The sequence below is a fragment of the Lepidochelys kempii genome, chromosome 3, assembly GCF_965140285.1.
Source record: "Lepidochelys kempii isolate rLepKem1 chromosome 3, rLepKem1.hap1, whole genome shotgun sequence".
In the NCBI taxonomy this organism is placed as follows: Eukaryota; Metazoa; Chordata; order Testudines; family Cheloniidae; genus Lepidochelys; species Lepidochelys kempii.
Window position 1 is genome coordinate 22,123,102 of NC_136382.1, and position 23,248 is coordinate 22,146,349.

General features: G+C 39.0%; 1 protein-coding gene across 13 annotated transcripts in view; it reads left to right on the forward strand.

The window, feature by feature from the left end:
- Nucleotides 1–23,248, forward strand: part of LDAH (lipid droplet associated hydrolase) — a 175,189-nt gene that overhangs the window by 64,505 nt on the left and 87,436 nt on the right. For all 13 annotated transcript variants that reach the window (XM_073335905.2, XM_073335906.2, XM_073335907.2 and 10 more), the window contains one exon: nucleotides 11,061–11,230. In XM_073335905.2, coding sequence (XP_073192006.2) covers nucleotides 11,061–11,230 — 170 coding nt within the window. The remainder of the gene's footprint in view (nucleotides 1–11,060; nucleotides 11,231–23,248) is intronic.

The window sequence follows — 23,248 nt, forward strand, 5'->3', positions numbered from 1 at the left end:
ATCAAACCGATGTGTCTGTTAACATTCTACATTTTTTAACGATCACTGTAATATACAAACAAAGTTTTCAAGTTTTTAAGCTAATTGTAGTGTAATTTTTGAAAAGGGGTGCGAGAACATACTTTGAGAACTCCAGACCATCAGCGGGCTGTGCGGGGCCAGGTGGAGTGTATTAAATTGCTCCCCGTAGGAATGTGCTACTTACGGCGGCCAGTCCTGATGCTCTGAGTGGCACGGTAAGGGGACGGGGAACAGGGGTGGTTGGATAGGCGTGGGAGTTCTGGGGGGCCTGTCAGGGGTGTGGATAGGAGTTGGGACAGGGAGCAGGGGGGCTTGGATGGGGGAGTGGGGCCTGGGGGGGTGGATAGGGGGGTCCCAGGAGGGGGCTGTCAGGAGACAAGGAGCGGGGGGAGGTGGGGGTTGGATGGGTGGAGGGTTCTGAGGAGGGCGGGCAGGGGGCAGGGGGTCCCGGGGAGGGGGTGGTCAGGGTACAAGGAGCAGGGGGAGGGTGGTTGGATGGGTCAGGAGTTATGAGGGGGGCAGTCAGGGAGCCGGAAGTGGCCAGCTGTTTGCGGAGGCACAGCCTTCCCTACCCCTGTGTAGGACATTAAATGTCTCCCCGTAGGAATGTGCTAGTTATGGCTGCCGGTCCTGGTGCCCCACAAGTAGCACAATCTTACAGGGAGGCATTCAATACACTGCACCGGCGGACAGAACCCCAGACTGGCGGCGGGCCGAGCGATTCAGTCTGCTGCCAGTCTGGGGTTCCGTCCGCTGGCTCCTGCCAGCCAGGGTCCTGGCCGCCGGCCCCGCTCAGCCCGCTGCCGGGCCGGGGTTCCGTTCACCCAGGCCGGCAGCGGGCTGAGCTGGGGCGGCGGCCAGGACCCCGGCTGGCAGCAACATGCCAGTAAAAATCGGCTTGCGTGCCGCAGGTTGCCGACCCCTATGCTACAGTATTGGGGGCTGGGGGTGTCAGCTAAATGGGAGGCATTTTCAAAGATGCTCAATAGTCACCTAATTTTTTGCTCCCAGTGAAGCAATGGTAAAACTCCCAGTTAGTTGGGCCTATGCTGAGCCCTTTTGAAAATCCTACCCAAAACTTTACCTGTTTAAAATTGCAGACAACTGAATAGCGGACTTAATTGAATTTTTAAATTAGCTGTGAAAGCCCTGAAGTGATGTAAATGAAACTAAGCGTAGCTAACTAGCTACTTTAATACAGTTAGTATGGTACCTAATTTAGTTAAGTATATGTTTAATTCCTTTAAATACTAATCTTGGACAACATTATATTAATAAAATCATACAGAAAAAAGGTTAGTGGTATAGTTCCCTCATTCATCTACATGTATTTGGTATTTAGACACTAGTTTGATAATCCTATCTTTTAAGAAGATGCCTCCAGTAATAATAATGGATCATGCAAAAATTATTTAGTTATACAGTATTGTATCAGTTCCTTTTTTATCAGGGGACCATCATCTGCCCTTGCAGGTGATGCATTTCCTCCCCCCCCCCCCCCCCTTTGCTATTATTCAGTACTGGTGGGATGGGAACAGAGTCTCTAAATGCCATAGCTCAGATCCTCAGCTCATGTAAACTGATGTTGACACAGAGCACAGCATGTCAGACAGCTGGGACTCCCTGATGCCTGGCCACTGCTCCCCTAAGGTGCCTGCTCTAATGTTCACTTTTGGCAAAAGTGGCACAAAGTGAATTGAGCAGACTACAGAATCTGGCTCTCAGGGTCCAGTCTCTGCTTTATACTTTGTGTAGTCATTGATACTTGTGCAAAGTGAGTGGAATAACCCCTGTTTTGATTTGGTAGCATTTTACACTCACTTTGTGATCACTTTTCAGGGTTTAAATGGCTACACATATTGCAAGGCAGTGGAGAATTGGAGTCTGTGAGTGAAATCCTGGCTCCCTCAAAATCGAAGTCAGAATTCCGATTTACATCAGTGGGGCTCGGGTTCCACCCTGTAACTTATTTAAACAATGTAGGCTTATTTATTGATGTTTTATCAACCTTCTGTTTATGCCATTTAAAACAAGGAAGCATTCCAACCTTCAAATTATTATGTAGCTTTGGGAAACAGAGCAATTTATGTTAACAATCAGGACAGTGCAATATACATTCTTCTACTGCCAATAGTTTTAAAATAAGGTAGCAGTGTAATTGAGAAGATTGCCATCCTGTTACCAAGAATTCCGTTCTTCTTTCATCATTCATGGAGAAAGAGCTGGTGGCTTTCAAGTGTCTGCAAAGATTCTTAGTCCTCTATCTGAGCTATAATGCTGCAGGTATGGCAATGCGCCAAAGACATTAGGATGGATTTATTTTTCTTGGAATTCTGCATTATGGCTGAAAGAGAGACCTAAGTGCTACTGTTGCAAAGTTGATCTTTTGTTATACTTAAATAAAGGCTTATTTTTGTTTTCATTCTACCCAGGTGAGGTGTGCTACACAGAGCTCAGTTGAATTCACCTATGAATCACAAGCTGTAAATCTGAACAGGTTTGTGTTTGTGCAAATGCAGACTGTTTTATTCATTCACATAAGCACACACTTCCATGGTCATGGTTCACTGCAAACTCCTAGGCATTCCCTGTGGTCTTGCAGAATCACAGTCTATTATATAGACAGAGCATTACTGACTCGGATCTTTGTAGTCCATGTCACAGGTCCAAAGATGAGTATAGTGTTAGAGTTCTGTGAAACACTAATAAAAGAGGTGTCAGCAGTAGCTATGCTGACCTTGAATCGACTTCCTCTCAGTCCGTTGCTAGTTTCCTGTCTGTCTTGTTTAAAGTTCAAATTCTGTGTCTTCCCTTTATAGGCACTGCACAGTTCAGCTCTACCTGAATCTCCTCTCCTTCATCCCTGCCTTTACCCCTGTGCTCTTATCTTCCCACAGTGTTGCTGTCCTTGCCGCCTTTTCCCATTCTCACCATGACTCCTCTTATTCCACTCCCTTGTGGTGGAGACTCGTCTTTTTTCTCACCTCTCCTGCTGTCTTGTTTTCCTCATTCAAATCCAACCTGCATACTCACACTTTTCACTTTGCTTTCTGCTCTTGGGCTCTCTACCCCTCTTCCCTATTTCCATCTATTCAAACATATCAAAGCTTATAAGCTTTGTTCTTTATGGTCAGATTCTGCTAATCGTGTTTATGTTTGCCTAGTACCTTATTGACTGAGTTACCCCATTGACTCTGTCCTGAGTAATGCCACTCATGTTACTTTTTTTTTGTTTTAACCTTTATCCGATTACCCGCCTCTTTCCTTTATGTGTTGTCATCATATACTGTCTGCCTAATTTAGATTACAAATCCCTTGGGTGAAGGGTTAGCCTCGGTTTTATAAAAACAGTGCACAAAGTATTAGAATTAATAATAGCTCTTGGATGGAAGTCACTATGGAAATACAGTACAAGGTGTTATTAAAATGGACTGTGAGTTGAAGTTTTTCTGCCTTTCCCCCAGTCAAACTTTGCCTGAATCTGATGGCACAAATTTCCCTTTGTAAAACGGGAAGATATTTATGTCTGGTCAAATATTAAATGATGATTATTCCACTATATGTCTAAAGAATTAAAGAATGAACACACCATATTGTAAGCCTCTGTCCAGGAATGCTACGTTACACACCTCAGGCTGGTGACACAACAGAATTCAGATATCAGTGAAACAGTTTTCTCTTTCTAAAACTGGACAGTACTTACGTTGTCCAAATACACAATAAAAATAAGACAGTTCCTAAAGGAAATGCATAAGGTAAGAAATGTACTAGATTGTTGCCTGCCAGAGTCCAACTCAGGAGCTAGGGCTGGGAGAACTTTTGGGAAGGGCCTTTTACAGCACAAACAGATTGCTCAGCCGAAACATTGACTTTCTCTGTGAGAAACCAAATGAAGATGACTTCTGCCAAGCGGGCGGATCCTCCTCATCACATGGAGTAGACTCAGCGAGTTAGTGATGCCAGAAAATTGCAAGATTTCCACCATGTGACTTCCTCATTATTATTATAATTGTAATATATTATTTGTATTGTGGGTAGTCCTGAGGTCAGAGCCCTATTGTGTTGGGTGCGGTGTACACATAGTAAGAGACAGTTCCCATCTTGATGGTCTTGCTGCCAGCCTTCCTCACTGACTTGGTTACATCTTTAAACAAGCACTTTCCTGCTTGTATGTAGTCCTATAACTCTTGTCTGGGTGGTAGCGTTTTATACCCACATCACACTTAATTTACATGCAGGTAAGTGAGTATGCAAGGTGTAGGGAAGCTCAGAATTGGACCATCCAAACATATGTAACAATACCTGTATTGACTTCCCATTTGGGCACTCATGAAGATTTAGTGCTCCAAAGGTCTGTCTCTTTATCTCTTAGGTCTTGATGTTCATCTCAGCAAAAGTAGGTCTCTGCTGATTATTGCTTAGAGAAGTTTTAGGTATGCAGAACAAAATAGACACTAATATGTATGTCTAGTTAATTTGTTTGCTGTAATTAATTTTTATTTTAAAAGCAAATCTTGTTTTTTACTGCATTTGTTGTGATCATGCATATATGATTTATTTTTAACACAAGACCTGTTGAAAAACAAATTAGGCATTAAAGAATATTATTGCAGATATGGAAAGCAAATATTTGAGAACAAAATATAGATAGTCTTTTATAAATTAAGATTTGTGTTATTTTTCTAATAAAGAAAATAATGCACATGAATCACTCCAGCAGCCTGAGAAAATGGCAATTTATTTGTGGAGGATACTTTTACAAAAAGTAATTACTCCAATAAACACTAATGAATAGTATATTTATCTTAAATGTCTCATGAACAGTTCCCTAGGGGAGGAGGGCCCAAATTAAGGTCTAAAGGTTAATCTAAAACACAGTGCTTTAAGAACTTGTTCCTAGTGTCAATGGGGTTTTTTAAAATATTTATTGAACATTCTTACATGCTTCCTCTCCCCTCCCCCCCCCCATTTTGGAGTTTGCTAATATAAATTAGCTAGGGTTCAATAATCGAATTGGGCTTGGTAAAGCATGCAGGCTTTAAGCAGTAGATCTCTGGGGGTACATTTTCCAAAAATTTACCTGTATTTCATGTGCAAAGCAAAAACTTGCAGTTCAGTTTCTGAGTGCACAGTTCCATGGCTTTTAACATTTTTATTTTGGGTTTCTCAGTGGCAAAAAAAAAAATTCCTAGATTCCAAAGCCAGAAGTGATCATCTTGTCTGACCTCCTGTATAAGAGACCACACATCTTTCCTAAAATAATTCCTTGAGCACATCTTTTAGGAAAACATGCAATCTGGATTTAAAAATTGTCAGTGATGGGGAAGCCACCATGACCCTTGGTAAATTGTAATAATTGTATGACTAAATAAGAGCAAGAGCTGTGTGGTGGGTTGATCAGAAGGGAAAGGGTTAGGGTCATTGAACGGGGCATCTAATTATGCAGTCAAACAGTGCTGATGTATTTCTCCATGTAATTCATATTTAGGGCTACTTGGGGGCTGGGGGGGGGCAAAACTTAACCCCACGTACATTTCTGTTCCGTAGCCAGTCATCATCACAATCCCTGCCCTCTTAGCAACCTCGGGTTTCAAATTATCCCAACAGGAGCAAAGAAAAGGCAGGCCCAAGGTTATATTCTCCTCACGCTGGACTGGTTAATAAAGCATGGAAAGGGGAACACACCATAATATTCAAAGAGAGTGGAGTTGACATACATCCCTCTGAACTTCTAGAGAAACTGTCCCTCTCTGAAACTCAGTGGCTCTTGGAGCAACTTTAGCTCCTCCCACTATTGTAACACAGCCCTCTTGTAACACAGCCCTCTATTGCTTTAGTATATTTGCAAATAGATGTGAATATACTATACTTATGCTACAGGACGACCTATTTCCAAGTTCTTGTTTCCCTTCTCACAGTGATGAATTAACCCTTTTTCACCTTTCAAAAGTAGTACATTTTTTCCTCCCTGATTTGCCAGCCCTCCATCACAGCTACATTCTTCTGGATCCATACTACCATTGACCTATAGGGGTAGGCTTGTGACCATGGGAAATAGACCCTTCACCAGAGCCAGACAAAGAATATGGGAGTCACTGTTAGTTGAAACACCTTAGTGTGTTCAGAGCCAAATGTAAACTCCACCTATTTGCCCACATTGGTATCCTCCATTTCTACAGAGTCATTCTTTAAACAAAAGCCAAAGCAAAAATAAAACCAAAGCCTGCTTGATAGGAGGGAAGGAAACGAGGGAATATAGTCATCTTTGGAAAAATGGGAAGTGCTCAATGACAAAGGCCATATACATAGACTCATAACTGAATGGGTGGCTGAACTGGTCTATTATCTTAAAAATAAAGTAACTGATAGCTGACACTCTTTACTCTTCTATTTAAAAAAAATGAAACAATTACTTTTCTCACTAATGGCTGCCTCTAGCACTCCACCAGATTATCTTCCCTTTATTTCAAAGGAAAGTCTATATTGTGTCTTAGCAGACCATGACTAAAATTTGGGGGTTATGGAATTACTTTATGAAGTCTTCCACTAGGATTAAATATCCTGGGCCAGATTTCAAAGTTTGACCCTGGCAACTGCACAGAAATATTCATAGGTACCCAACTTAAGTGTTCAAAATCTTGTTGCCTAACTGTCCATGTGTGCATGAAAGTCCCTTATTTGCATGCACACTTCAGGGATTTACATGCAGAAATTAGGCATGTACAAAGGTAAGTGTACGATTTCATCCCTGAAAATCTCACCTTTGGTGTCTTTTATGAGCAACTAGTTTAAAAGAGATCCGGGATTTTGTAATGATATGTCCCTGTTAGTCTCATGGGAGTTGTTACTGTCTGCTCATATGGTTGTATTAGAATCATAGAATATCGGGGTTGGAAGGGAACTCAGGAGGTCATTTAGTCCAACCCCCTGCTCAAAGGGGGACCAATCCCCAATTTTTGCCCCAGATCCCTACATGGCCCCCTCAGGGATTGAGCTTACAACCCTGGGTTTAGCAGGCCAATGCTCAAACCACTGAGCTATCTGTCCCCTGCCCCCATCTTGAGGGTGCACAGCCTCCTGGCTGGAGATACCCATCCATCTGTTCCTTCCATTGATTTTCTTCTCATCTACTTTCACTCACATACAATACTACCCCCTTTCCCCTTCCAAAAAGGCTATTTCTCTCACACCCAGAGTCCCATTCTTCTTAGCAAGGTTAACCAGACAACTAATCTCTGAACAAACACTTGAATTTCATCTATCATTGTTTTCTGACTCTGGGTTTAATAGAGGTCAGAAAAAGTGATTCTTTAAAGCGATCACAAGCTTATTTTTCCAAAAGCACATCAGTAGATTAACATTTTGCCAAAGAAAATAAGAAATACAGTATTTCTTTTAATACATTTCAGCTAAATAAAGTCTTAAGACTACATGGCTTGGCTCAGATAGGGTGTATTCAGCATAAGGTACAACTCATGTAACTTCTGCTATCTAAAAATTCAGCTTAAATGAGCTCCATTTCAGCCGTGCAATTTATTCCACACCTGAGGTGAAGTAGCTCGTCCTTTGCTCTCTTCTCTGATGTAGAGCCATTAGAGAGGGAACTGCCAATGTGTTTGTGCAAATCTATTTGCTTATATAAAGATCCCATTTAAACATCTCCACCCAAGAAACTCATGTTGATTTTGGACAATCCCTGGACGATTTTATTCCATAAAAATAAATAAATAATCATATAAACCAGTGACACAAGCCTGCTCCCATAGATTTCTTTCCATTATAAAGGTAACGTTTGCACTGGAGAGACACTTTGAGATAACATGAGACAAGGACAATTTTATATGGGGACAAAAAAAAAAGTCAATATATATGGGGATACATGATGATGTGGGATGGTGTAGAAGTCTTGGAGTTTGGAATGTGTGGATTATTCATGATTGGCAAAGCTGCAAGTGATTTCAGCATCTGCCAGTAGGGGTTTTATGGGTCCAATCCAGTAAATCTCTTATTTATTCAAATGCTATTAACCATTGATTTGCGGCCATTCTTATTCATCTGTGAAAACAGCTGTTGAAATCAGCAGGTTTCCATACTGGCGCACATCTGCTTGTGGGATCAGGGCCATAGTTATTTTCCACGATGAAAGCAGTTTCATATTTTTCTCTTGTACTATTATGTTTAGAGATGAAAGTTACTAGAATAATCACTGCTGTTAAACAAGGGAAGAAAATCTCATAGTTTCAAACTGGATTGTTCTATAGGTCACAGTTCAATTTTCTATTGCAATTAATAGGTGTTTTACCTGAGTAAAGAGTGCAGGATCAAAGCATAATCTATAATTTATTGAAAGTTAGCATATGGATCCTACAAAACTCAAATACATGCTTATCTTCCCATGCAGTGTTTGTCATACTTGTGTCATTTGGCCTCACAATATACCAGAAAAGAAAAGAACATGCTTGCCATCTACAATTAGGCATCTACATAAGTGGCCATCCTTTCAGTGGTTCTGAGCAGCCACAGCTCCTACTGAAATTAATAAGAGCTGTGGGTACCTTAGAAGCTTATAGGTCACTTATTTGGGTGACTAAATATGGATTTAGGTGCCTATCTTCAGGAAGACTAGCTTGAAAATGTTGGCACTATGTTTGCCCATAGTTGTTGATGTATTACACAAGAGTTTTTGGTATGTCCATTGTGTCAGGTAATGTACATACGCATGGTGAGCAACTTTCCCTGACCTGAAGTTTGTAATGTAGAAAGACACAGTATCTGAACCCCAAATGCTCAAAAACCATGACTCCTGCCCCACAGAAAATCATGAGATAAATTTATTGTTGTTATTATTTATGCATGTTTTCTATTTGCCATCTGTTTTTTTAACTTTGTGGTACATATTTTTGAGCTTTTCTCTACAATAATGAGAGTTACAGATTTATTTTTATTGTATTCTATTTTTTAAAATGAAAGCTGAGATTCCCATAAAATCACTTCTTTCTAGGTACCGGGGCTTTAAGTAAAACGTCCAATATTACAAGACTCTCAATAAAATCCAGAAAGTTAGCAACACAAGACAAATAAAGGATGGGATCAGAAACAGGCTTAGAGAGGGAAACTGATTCACCTAAGGTCCCACAGTAGGTTAGTGGAAGAGCCTGGAATAGAACTCCACTCTACTGAGTTCTAGTGAAGAGTCATGCCCTAACCATGAACCATACTGCTATTCTGAATTTGACATGTCCTCTGTGTACTTTTACTGAGATGAGTGAGGTGGCCAGCTATCTCCTGCATGAAGTTAGGCTGCCAAATAAACAAATAAAAAGTAGTAAAGACAATTTTTGCTAAAAACAGAAATTAAGATGAAAAACAATGTTTTGGCCTTAGGCCCTTATTTGAAGTTTTGGAAAACAGAACAAGCTTTTTCATTTTCCATTACCTGCAGAAAGCCTCATAGGCAAAACATTGCTTCTCATCTAATTTTCTGTCCCTCACATGTGTTTTAATAAAACCTTTTTTCTTTTTTCATTTAAAGCAACCTAATATAAATCATACCAGGACGTGACCAATAACAGTTTTACTAGGAGTATTAGTTTGGTTGAACAAAGCCCTTTCTGTGGCAAACTCTGTGGTAATTTGCTTGAGGTTTGGTGGGGGGGGAGATATTCGGATACATTATTTTCTTTTAACAATTATCATTTTGCATCAAAAGGTCATTTTATATAAGCAACCAAAAAGGTCGTCTAGTACAGTACCAGCTCATTCCATCTAGGAAAGTGGCTACTGCATTAATGTGAAAAAATTTTAGTATTTAAAACTGCTGACTGTGATTGGCAAGAAATTTACTGTACATGGATTTAAAACTTTGATGTCAGCATTAGCAGTATTGTGGACTAGATTCTCATTTATGCTCAACCCCCTTTATATTGTGGAAAGGGCCTTTAAAGAGAGGGTATAAATGTCATTTATTCTATGTATAGTATTTGTAAATGAGAATTTGGCCCTGTCTACGTCTCTCTCTCTCTCTTTCTCTTTGGTACTTAAATATATCTGAGTGCCTCACAGTCTTTAATGTATCTATCCTCACAAAACTCCTTCATGGTAGGGAGATGCTACTGTCCCAATTTTACAGATGGGAACTGAGGCACTGAGACACTTGCCTGGGCTTACACAAAGTCTTTGGTGGAGCAGAGAATTAGCAGTGATTGGTTTCAGAGTAACAGCCGTGTTAGTCTGTATTCACAAAAAGAAAAGGAGTACTTGTGGCACCTTAGAGACTAACCAATTTATTTGAGCATGAGCTTTCGTGAGCTACAGCTCACTTCATCGGATGCAGTGATTGGTGAACTCTAAGAACTTGTGTAAATATATTTACAAGTTTATTAAAGTGGACTCAAAACAATCTGTGTATACCTCTCTCTTGGTGTGTGCGCGAGCACCTCTGTGTTTTTAAATGTGAGATTTTGGTAGGGTTATTTTGAAGGTGGAGAGTGTGATGTTGAAGAAGTGGATTTTATATTATGCACTGAAGGCCCGAAGGTTCGTGATCCTTCTGACCTTTTCTGGAAACAAGTTCCACAACTGTGGTCTGTTTGGAGAAAAAGTTCTATCTTGAGTGTGTTAGTTTTGATCCTTAGGTTTCTGGTTCCATTGTTCATGCGGTACACGGCTGTTGTGGTAGGTCATGATCACACAGGGTAAATTGTCCCTGAGGAACCTGAGTCAGTCCATAGAGGACTTTGAAGATCAGGACCAAAGCCTTGAATTTGATCTTGAATTGAATGAAAAGCCATTGAAGAGAGAGCATCGTTCTGGGGTGTTATGCTCCCAGCTCCCTGGGTTGCTGAGTCCTTCCCTTTCCTCAGTTAGACGCAACATTTCACATCCTGTGCAGGTCATAATGAAGGTCTATGTTTATCAGTGGGTGATCACTCAAAATTACAAATTATTTTCATTTCAGAGAGTTTCCTAGAGAAGTGGGGAGAGATGAGTTCGTGGAAATGCCCTTAAATAAAAGAATGTGTATTTGTTTTATTTTTCAGACACGGATATTAAAGAGCTAGAGGATGTCTTTGGACTTCACGGACAAATTGAGCACAAGTTGGACTTCCTCAGAAAGAACGTGCCAAAAGATATGAAGCTTGTGCTGATTGGTCATTCAATCGGTTGCTACATCACCCTTGAAATGATGAAGCGGGCATCGGAACTCCAGGTATGTCAGCCTTGGGGAAGGGAAGTGGTGTTGCTCAGCAGAGCATCCCCCACGCTTTGCATCTGATTAATCAACAAAGACAATAATATGATTCCACATCCTTTGTGTAGAAGCAGCATCCCCCCTACTTTCAGACCAAGTCTTATTAAAGTAAATGACATTCAGTTACTTTTCGTGAGTGTCTGACTCCAGAAAAGAAGAGAGTGATACAGAAATATATGCTCTGATTTTTCCACTATAAAGCACCATGCGTAGCAATTTACACCCCTGCAAAAGAGGTATAGGGAACTGCTGCCAACTCAGAATAGTAGGAATTCCCTATTTGTGAGATGAGGTAGGTATTTGTGCAGGACTGATCTATCTCAAAGGATGCTATGAACGTTAATTAACTTGAGTAATCTGGTTTGGTAATTCAGTAGTAAATGTCATTATTGGCAGTGATGCCCTTTGATATGTTTACATTTTAATAATATTATGCAATATATAATTTGAATGGAAGATCACATAACATATATGCTGCTGCATGTCATGGATAAGGTGTTTTTTTTTTCATTAAGAGGGATACTACTAGCTAGTTTCAGGATCAACATGCACCTAATTAATGTGTTTTGAAAAGCCTATGGTAATATGTGTCAAAATGTTTGCATAATTTTTCAAAATTTCCTTGAATATTTACTTATTATTTAAACATCCACTACCAGTGCCATGAATTCAAATAATAACCAATAGAATAATAGCCTAGTAAAATGAGGGCCTGATTCAGTCTCAAATTGCTACTGTAATATAAATGTTTAAGAATAAGAATACTTAGGGCTTCCATAGTGCTTTCATAATGTCAGAGCAATCTGCAAACATTAAACCTCACAAAATCCTAGTAAACCAGAAAAGTAAATATTTCCATTTTACAGAAAGAGAAACAAAGGCAGAATAGTTAACTGATTTGCACAAGGTTAGAAGGAGGTAGTGATGGTACTCGGACTGAAATTCCAGAGTTCCTTGCTAATAATCCTGTGCTGAGACCACTAGATATTTGATTTCTGCATTGTGTTATTGCATGAGAACCCAAAACTCAAACTAACTAATAACAAAAATTGACATTTTTTAAGGGAAGTGTTACGGGTCAATCTGCTCTTATTGTCTGAAGATGAATAGAATGCTAAATGTAAATGAAAAAAAGCATAAACTGTGAAAAATGAATTAGAGATTTAAACATTTTTAATTATATAAAGTGTCAGTAGTAGTAGAGTTAGGACAGTCTTTCTTTTTAAATGAAATGCAAATGTACTAAAATTCTTGCTTTTCTGGCATAGACCTAGTTTAAGCAGAGAAGTTTGGATGTGTGAGAGGGGGAAGATCTCATATCTGGTGTTCACATTTTCCTTTATATCTCAACATTTTCAGTGAGCTCCTTTGTGTCTAATGTTTTCTAGATAACAAGTGACTTCAGGCAGGGACATTCCTTTGAATGTGAGTGCCTAGCACACTGTCAACTCTTAGCAATAAATCACAAGAATTAATAATAGTGAGATTCTTCACTTCCCCTCCTCCCAAATATTCACCTCTTCTTTTATATTAACTCCCTACCGGGACGGGAGCAGGAATGCAATGCTCATATATATATATCCATTCACTTCTTCATAACCATGTCCCCTCCCATTCAAGCTTTTCCCCCCCTCTAAAAGAAACAGCAATTTTTTCAAAAACTGAAACCTTAACTTAACCCAATCTAGTTCCACAGGCATAACTCATTCTGTGATTATAAACAAAGTTTTCTGAAGGAACTTGTGTAACTGTTTTTTTGTTTGTTTGTTTGTTTTGCAAGAAGGGAGTGTTCTAGAAAATATCAAGTGCAGTAATTTGTCCAAAAATATCAACTTTTCTTTGCTCTCCATATGTATGATTTTATTACTCAAATTGTTTTATCTGGTTTCCATTAACTATGAATTGTTGAGTAATTTTTGTTACACCTGGCCCGGTGGATACTGGCAGCATGATATTTGTCAATGTGTTGAAACGTAGGTATCTTTAGGACACTGAAACTGCACTGTGCAATGTGTGCTTGAAGTTAATCTATGACATGCTACATTTAAGATGCATTTAACAATAAAAAAATATTTGTGTAAGCCAGAGTGTTGTGCAACCTTTGTCCTTTTGCCAAAAATAAGTTAACTTATGTTTTATAATGTATGAAGTGTGATAATAAGAAACTTGTGTTTCCATCTCCCTTTTTATTTTTACTGGAATATTTGATTCCCACAAGATTTCAAGCACATATGTGTAGTTTAGTAGCTAGATCATTTGGTTTTATTTTTGTATAGTTCTTTTGTGATATTCCTTTATTGTATAAGTTTTTGGTTTGGTCTTAAATTCACTGCTTTTTATGAACCTTTCATTGCTCATGTTTTACTGTTCTGATCTGGAGCTTAATGTGTTGTATATATTCTAGCAGTTCACTAGTTTTTATATCCTTAGTGAATATTTAGCAGGTTTAATTTTTGGTACTTAGTTTAAAACACTGTCATAATCTAATCAAATATTGTCCTCTTTGTGAACAGTGATGGGAGAAACCTGATAGAATATGCTGGCAGGCATGAAAGGGAAGAAGTGAAATCTCAGTAGCATTGTCCTGCAGCCTCTCTTGCACTCCATGGTTGCCCCTCAGCCAGAACTCTGGAGGCTTTGAGCTGTGCTAGAGTTTGACATCAGAGCTAGGAATGGTATGGGGATATTGTCAGGGATCACCCTATCGCCACAGCTGCATCCCCTGCTGGCCTCAGTCCTCTTGTCAGAATTCCAAGTAGGAGTTTCTCTCTGTGTCCTCTGTGTGACTGCTACTGTGTCGTACGGGAGACTCTGCCAATGGTATCTCCAATGAGAAAAGGGGCAATGCAGGGGTGGGAATAACCCTCCAAATGACTGCATTTTTCCCTTTCTCCAGATGCTGAGTATCAGTATAAATGGATAGACAGTTAAATGAATGGCCTGGTTTATGGGTATGTATTTAAGAATAGTCAAAGAGTACCCAAAGCAAGGAATAGGCTTTCCTTGTTAATGGATGTACGTATAAGTCTAAACAAATAAATATTTTTTTGAATTCTGCTAATCTCTTGGCCTCAGTGATACCTTGTGGTGGTGAGTTCCACAGGTTAATTGTGCACTGAGTAAAAAGAAAAATGTGATTCCTTTTAGCAGTTTGTTCTGCTGCCTCTTTTTTTTTTATTTGGATGGCCCTATATTCTTGTATTGGGGGGGGAGAGAGAAAATGGGACAAGCTAATTTACCCTCACTGAGCCAGTCATTCCTTGGTGTTCATAGATTATAGGGCCAGAAGGAAACCACTGTGATCATTTATTCTGACCTTCTGCGTGACACAGACAATAGAACTTCTCTTTGAACTAAAACAAATGCCTTTACCATGACCCTTCTTGGTAGTCTTCTCCAGACAAAACAGACCCAGTCTTTTCTCTCGTGTGTGTGTGTGAGAGAGATGATGATGATGATGACCAGAACTGAACTCAAGTTTGAGGGCATCATTGATTGAAAACACTGTTATCCCATTCCATGTGCAAAGTACACCCCGCTCTTTATCCTGAGTGGTTACAGCTCATTTAGAATCCAGCAGCATGTCTGAGTAGTTCAAATTGTTTCTTCCAATGTATCTTCCATTACATTAGTCAACAATGAATTCACCCACCCTGGTGCAGTCCAATAACCCTGCTTTGTTGAGTCTCTCTGACGTTTCTCCAGTCTTGACTAACTTAAGTAATTTTGTGCCATATGCAAATTTTGTTGCAGTTCATCCCCTTTTTCAGATCATTAATAAAATATCAAACATAGCTAATATGGATTGTTGAGCACCTCACTGTTACCTTTTGCAATGTTGAAAATTGATCCTTTATGCCCATTCTTTGTTTTCTGTCTCTTAACTAGTTTCTAGTGCATGAGTGAACTTTGCCTCTCACCCCATTATTAGTTACTTTTCTTCACAGTCTTGGGGACTTAAAAGTCACAGAGGGAGGGATTGTATCTAAGACTTTGAAAATCCATATGCATCATTTCAACCAAATCTCCTGTGTCCATTATTTATGTATGTATTTTATTTATTTTTAGTGCATCCAGAAAAATCGAGTAGATAAGAGAGGCACAATTTTCCTTTACAAAAGTCACTCTCTGATTATTCATGATCATATTATGCTCATATAGATATTTTATCATTCCCTTTAATTTACCTGGTACTGAAAGAAGGCTTATTGGTCTACAATTCCAAGGTTGCTACTATCTTCTTTTTTCTTTTTCTAATAACGGGATATATATTACTGTCCATTCTTCCAGTTTAGAATCTGCCTTTAAGCCCAAGGAATCCAGCAGTTCTTAAAGTTCTTGAGAGCATTTAGGATTAAAATCAAACTTGGGCAACCAAAATGAATTCTTTCAAGTGAAATCTTCTGTATCCAAAGATTGGCCAGTCCAGCTGCCATGTAAGACAGAATGCCTGGTGTCACCTACATTCCCTTCAAATCTCAGTCCCTCCTCGATATATCTTTTCCTCTTGTATGTGCCTGCTCACAGCCATTTTGTGACACATTTCATTGGAAGAGGACACCTTTGCCCATGCCCCTTCTGATGAGACCTCCAGAACCTCCTTAGCCTTTGCCACTCTCTTTAGTGGTGTAGGATTTTACACTCTCTTAGGGCCAACTGTAGCAAATTGCCTGTACAACAGACTTTATTAAAAAAATATGGAGAAAATTATAGTAAAAGAAAATAAATGGTTTGCATAACAATATGTATAGATTTGCACTCATCAGCTAAGTGAAAGCATCAATTAGAAATAAAAGAAGCAGATGGGGAAAAAGGGGGAAACAGCAATTAATTTAAATTAGAATTTAATTAATTTAAATTAGAATCTATAAAGTATAGAAAATTGGGAAGCTGAAGATATCAGAGAAAAATGAATGGCTGGGAAGGCTAAGGCCAATAAAGAGGAGTTTTAGTGTATTAGAAACAACAGAAATCTTAGCAATGGTTTAGGCCTGTTTTTGGATGGAGATGGTAAAAAGATGCAGAAAAGGCAGAAATGTTCAGTAAATATTTCTGTTTTGTATTTGGAAAAGCAGAATGATGTGCTTGTATCACGTGAAGATGATGAAGTACTTTCTAGTCCATCAGTAACCAAGAAGGATGCTAAACATAATCTACTAAGGATAAATATTTTAAAATCTGAGGGCCCCAGTAACTTTCACTCAAGAATCTTAAAAAAGCTGGCTTAGGATTTCTTATCTGCTGATATTAATTTTTTAATAAATCTTGGAATAACTAGTAAATTCCAGAAGACTGGAAGAGTGCTAATGTTAAATCAATATTTAAAAAGGGGCAAGTAGGATGATCTGGGTGTGAAATCATTTCCAGGCAATACACGGTTTTATTAATAAAAAATTGGCTGTCGATTAATTGCAGTTAACTCATGTGATTAACTAAAAAAATTAATTGCGATTAAAAAATTAATCACAATCACAGTTTTAATTTCACTGCTAAACAATAGAATATCAATTGAAATTTATTGAATATTTTGGATGTTTTTCCACTTTTTTGTTTATATATTGTATTCGATGTTGTAATTGAAATCAAAGTGTATATTATTTTTTATTACAAATATTTGCACTGTAAAATGATAAAATAAATAGTATTTTTCAATTCACTCATACAAGTGTTTGATAACGATCCAAAGCAGCGCGGACCGACACCTGCTCATTTTCATTTGTATGCCCCTTCATGCTTCAGCCACCATTCCAAAGAACATGCTTCCATGCTGGTGATGCTCATTTAGAAAAAAATGTGTTAATTAAATTTGTGACTGAACTCCTTGTGGGGAGAATTCTATGTCTCCTGCTCCGTTTTACCCACATTCTGCCATATATTTCATGTCATAGCAGTCTATGATGGTGACCCAGTGCATGTTCATTTTAAGAACACTTTCACTGGAAATTTGACAAAATGCAAAGAAGATACCAATGTGAGATTTGTAAAAATAGCTACAGCACTCAACCCAAGGTTTAAGAATCTGAAGTGCCTTCCAAAATCTGAGAGGGACAGGGTGTGGAGCATGCTTTCATAAATCTTAAAAGAGCAACATTTTGATGCGGAAACTACAGAACCTGAACCACCAAAAAAAAAAATCAATCTTCTGCTGGTGGCATCTGACTCAGATAATGAAAATGAACCTGTGTCGATCCGCTCTGCTTTGGATTGTTATCGAGCAGAACCCATCATCAGCATGGATGCATGTCCTCTGGAATGGTGGATGAAGCATGGACTCTCTTTAGCGCATCTGGCACATAAATATCTTGCGACACCGGCTACAAAAGCATCATGCAAATACCTGTCCTCACTTTTTGGTGACATTGTAAATAAGAAGCGGGCAGCAATATCTCCTGTAAATGTAAACTAACTTGTTTGTCTGAGCAATTGGCTGAACATTAAGTAGGATTGAGTGGACTTGCAGGCTCTAAAATGTTGCGTAGTTTTATTTTTGAATGTAGGTTTTTTTGTACATAATTCTACATTTGTAAGTTCAACTTTCATGATAAAGAGATTGCACTATAATACTTGTATTAGGTGAATTGAAAAATATTATTTCTTTTTGTTTTTTTACAGTGCAAATAATTGTAATCAAAATATAAAGTCAGCACTGTACACTTTGTATTCTGTGTTGTAACTGAAATCAATATATTTGAAAATGTAGAAAACATCCAAAAATATTTAAATAAATGGTATTCTATTGTTTAAGAGTGCGATTAATCGTGGTTAATTTTTTTAATCGCTTGACAGCCCTATAATAAATTAGAGGATAGGAATATAATTAATGCCTGTCAACATGGTTTCATGAAAAATAGGTCTTGTCATACAAACCTGATTTCATTTTTTACAGGATTACAAGTTGGACTGATAAAGGTAACGACTTAAATGTACCATGCTTGCATTTTTGTAAGGCATTTGACTTAATACTGCATGAGATTCTGATTTTAAGATTTAGCACTCCACAGTATCACGGCACACATTAAATGAATTAAGAACTGGTTAACTGACAGTTCTCAAAAAGCAGTCGTCAGTGGGCAGAGTCATCATCAAATGAGGATTGTTGTGGGGTGTGCCTGTCCTGTAGAGTCCCCTTTTTGACCTAGTGGGGTGCTGCAGGCACTCCCTGCCTTGGTTTCCCTTCTCACAGAGCCCTTTAAGAACTCCACACAATCCAGATGGGTGTGAAACAAAAGTTCCCTGCTGGGGTTCTACTTCATTAAATCCCAAAATAACCTTGAAATAAAGTCTTCCCCACCCTTGGGCTCAGGGATCGCACAGCCCTCTTCCTTGAGGCCTGTGGTCTCTGGGAAGGGTTCTCTCCCTGGAGAGCTTGTCCTTCTCTCTGAGCACCCTCCCTGCAACTGAGCCCTGGTGGCCTTTTTTCAGGCCCAGGTGGTCATTGTTTAATACAAGTAGGAGTAGAGAGGTTACCTCTGTATTTGGCATTGGTGTAACCACTGCTGGAATACTGTGTCCAGACATGGTATCCACAATTCGAAAAGGATGTTGATAAATTGGAGCGGGTTCAGAGAAGAGCCATGAGAATAATTAATGGATTAGAAAACTTGTCTTATCGTTATAGAGTCAAGGATAGTATAACAAAGAGAAGGTTGTAGGGGGAGTTGATTACAGTCTGTAAGTACCTATACTGGGAACAAATATTTAAAAATGGGCTCTTCAGTCTAGCAAACAAAGGTGTAAGTTAATACAGTGGCTGGAAATTGAAGCTAGACAAATTTAGGCTGGAATTAAGATGTAAATTTTTAACGGTGAGAGTAATTAACTATTGGAACAATTTACTCTGGGTCATGGTGATTCTCCATTGCTGACCATTTTTAAATCAAGATTGGATGTTTTTCTAAAAGATAGGTCCTAGGAATTATTTTGGGGATGTTCTATGGCCTCTGTTACAGGGGAGGTCATACCCACAGGAGGACTGTATCCTGGGAAGCAGTGAGTCTTGAAAGAGTGTAGGGGATATGGTAGACATTAACTCAACATGAGCTCCCTCAGTTGTGCTGTGGCAAAAAGGAATAATGTGATCCCTGGATGTAAAAAAGGGGAATAATGAGTAAAAGGGAGATGATTTTAATTCTGCATATGTCACTGATGAAACAATACAGGACGACTGTGTACTGTTTGAGTATCCACATTTTAAAAAAGATGTTGAAAAACTGGAGAGGATGCAGGAAAGAGCCACAAAATTATTCCAGAGCTGCAGAAAATGCCTTGCAGTGAGAGAGCTCATGCTGTTTAATTTCTCAAAAAGAAGATTGAGAGGTGAATTGACAGACCTACTTCTGTCTCCACACACAGAACTGCTCCTTTTGTTCCTCAGTAACAGCCTGAACCTTCTTCCATTGAAGTCAGTGGCAAATTTCCCATTGACTTCAGTGGGAGCAGGATTGGGTCATAACAGAGGTAAATAAAAAGTTAGTCACAATTCCTTTGCCAAGTGATGTATTATGATACAAAATTCAATTCACTGACCCCTTGAGTTAATAATTTAGACTCAATTGTGTTGAAAGCCTGATTATGAAGTTGGGAAGTATTTTCATAATGACAGGAAAGAAAGAAGTCACCACAATATTAAATAAGGGCCTCTTATGAGAAAACAAAATTCTTTAGTATAGAATTGCTGGAAATCCAAGAGGGACTACAGGATCAAAAGAGGGAAATTTATTAACAATACGTGAACTGCTAGAATTATCCTTATGTGAGTGTCTGACCTTCGAAATAATGACAGAATGTTATCAGCAACATGGAAGGATAGGCGGAAAGAGTGTAAGGGTCATGGGGTTTTTATTTTTCTGATGAGATTATGACCTGTGAACATAAGCCAACAGGCACGTGGTGCCATCATTATAGAAAACATTTTCTGAAAGGAAACTTTAGCTTAGCCAGTGTAAGAGTTCTCTGAATGAATCATATAGTTTGAGAACCAGACAGCAGCTGAAAAGCTGCAAAAGAGGCAAAGCAAGCTCATGACTGACAGAAAACACGAACACAGGTTTTGATCCCACTTTTGAGGTTTTCACTTCGTACAAGGGGTTTGTAGTCACTGCATAGAGTCTAATTCAGTTATGGTGATCAACATTTACCATAGTCAGTTGTAATGATCACTTTCAGGAAACTTAGACTTCATTGACAGGTTTGCTTTTGATTGATGGTTACAAAGCTTCTATTGCACTCACAAAACACATTTATCTCTGCCCTTTTTACTGCCTTTTGAATGGTGTCTCTGCAGGAGTAGGCCTGTCTCAGACTTAAAGCATGGCAAAGAGTTCTGAGTAAGCATTTCCTCAAAAGAAGCATCTCTTCTTATGCTGGGGGAACATGCCGGCTGTACTGTGTAGATCTGTGCATCATGTGCTGGAACACTGACATGGGAGAAATAAATTAATAGATTTTCTTGGCTTACACAGACTTGTTATATTTGATTTATACCGAAATGAGAAGTGAGAGACTCCTAACCAAGGACCATAGCTGATAGGTAAGAAAGAGACTTGACCATAAGTGCTCAGATACTATAGTGAAAGCCATGGTCTGAAAATATAGGGCGAATAGATAAGGAGACTGTAGTTTCATATTGAATTTATGTTACTGCAATGTTAAAAAAAAATTAAGGAAATGAACAGGGGGGGAAAGAAAGCACTAAATGAAAAGGAAAAACAGAAAACAATAAGGAATAGTTTAACGTAAACCCAGTGAGAGCAGGCACAGAATTGTTTCACAGATCAAAGTAGAAATAATATTTAACAAACAGTTCAAGAGAGGGGATTGCATAAAATAGCAAATAAAATTGCAATTGGAAAAACCATAAGAAAACATAGTGTAAAGCTAGAGAAAGGAAAGGAGCATTTTTATAATCCTTCTCTCCATCATGCCAGATAAATTCAGCATATTTTAAAACTTTAATGTTGGGCTGCTATATACCCATCCCCTTCCCATTATCAGCAGCCAGTAGGAAATTGAATGAGGAAAAGGGGAGGTTACAGAAACTAACACAATTTGACACTGATTCAACAAAGCACTTGAGCAGAGACTTAGGCACATGCTTAAGAATGTTGCTGAATTGGAAACTTTGTATTATATCTGTCACTTTTCAGCAATACCCGTTATCAAGTCTGGGTAAATGACAAATCTTTGAGAATCCTTGAAAGTAGGTGCAGGTGGACTGAGCCTGTCATTACACTAAAACTTAGCGCAGTTGGTGACCAACTATCACATCTGCAGATGCTGCAAAATCTACTTTGACAAAGGTATGAGGAGTATATTCTCCCACAGACTTCAGTTTGTTTATTTTGCCCATAAGCAGCAGAGTAGGTGCTGAGAGGAACAGACATTCAACCAAGCTGCGAGATCCTAGTGCAATCCTTCATCTATCTGGAAATAGCAAGAACTAATGTTAGGTGATTTATTAAATCTGCCCAAATATAACAAATAAAATGTTAAGTTCCTTGAAGCATCTACGGAGTAAAAGCTCCTGCAAAGGTTTGTGGAGGAATTTGGGCAAATATTATGGAAGATGAGGGAAAACAACCTGCATACGAAAATCCAGGACAAACATAAAGCTATCCTATTTGGGGAAAAGGCAGAAAGCAAGAACAAGCTTTCGAGAGCTCACAGCCAGCAAAGACTTCTTAGAGAGAGACCACCTGCTGACCAAAACAGATAAATTTATGAGATCTCTCAAAGCTAAATTAAAATCCCACAAGAACTAAGAGACCTTTATAAGTGAAAGGCAAACAGCAATATGACATGGATGAGATTATCAGTACCTTCAACAGACTCCTACAGCCGGACACTTTCAATAGTACTAAATGGTAGATCTTGCAACCTTGAAGGCCTCAATCCTACTCCCTTGAACTAAAAAATGTGTCAAGGAATTTGCTGTGTTTTTTCATATTTCACAATCCGCAGTCATGCAGGGCTGGTTATGTAAGCGTCAGTGACTACAGATTCTCTCTCTGGGTGAATATGCATAGTCTGAACTCATCCAAATTACCACATTCTCTATATACTTCTCTCCATGAAAAGACTTTCTCCCTTACAAAGGAATGAAAAAATTGCAGTCAGATGACAAAAGAATGTGAAGTCAGTGAACTCCTTCAAGTACATGAAATAATTTCAGAGGACTCCAAATGTGGCAAGAGATAGACAGACCTGTTTAGAAGAGAAACGAATACATACTGATACTATATTTTACCAATGTAATATGCCTAAGGATGGAGTTAGAGAGCCAAATCTATCCCTAGTGCTTTCATTAGGGATAGGTGTGGCTCCAACTCCTGAGACTCCGAAGAATAACATCCAGAGTTGAAATTTCTGTCCTCAAAACCTGAGTCACACGATCCATTGTCAGTCAGGAAATTAAGCCTATTGAGAACAGTTCCCACCTGTTCTCTATGGAGGTGTAAGAACATTGAATAGCAGCTCACTGTTGTCCTTAATGCTCACAAATTCTATCTCTGGGTGGGGAGAGAAGACTTCATGCTGATATATAATGCAAGCACTAGTCACTAAACATAGCACAGGCAAGAGTTCACAAATAAACTGTGGCCAGTTGTATTTAACTCCCTATTATTTCAATTATGCACACTGGTATATTATCTGATTTCTTCTAAAATGGTACAGGAGGCTGTTTGCTTTAAAATTTCTAAAGAATTTAAACCAATGCTGTTGCCTAAAGGTTTGCACTTTCTGCTGTGGCAAACTGTAGCTCAGAGAGCTTTAGAGGCACAGGTCTCCTTTCTATTTGAGTACTGCTTAAAATGCTAATTTGGAGCTTATTCTCAGTAAGTGGTGCTCTGCCATTGCAAAGAGAAATACTGTGTAGTTCCATCCACATGCTTCTGGAGGCGGGAATACACAGATTTTGGCCTGGTAAAACCCAGTTTTGTCAGCCCAACTCCCAGGCTTCCTGCTTTAAGCTGCTTC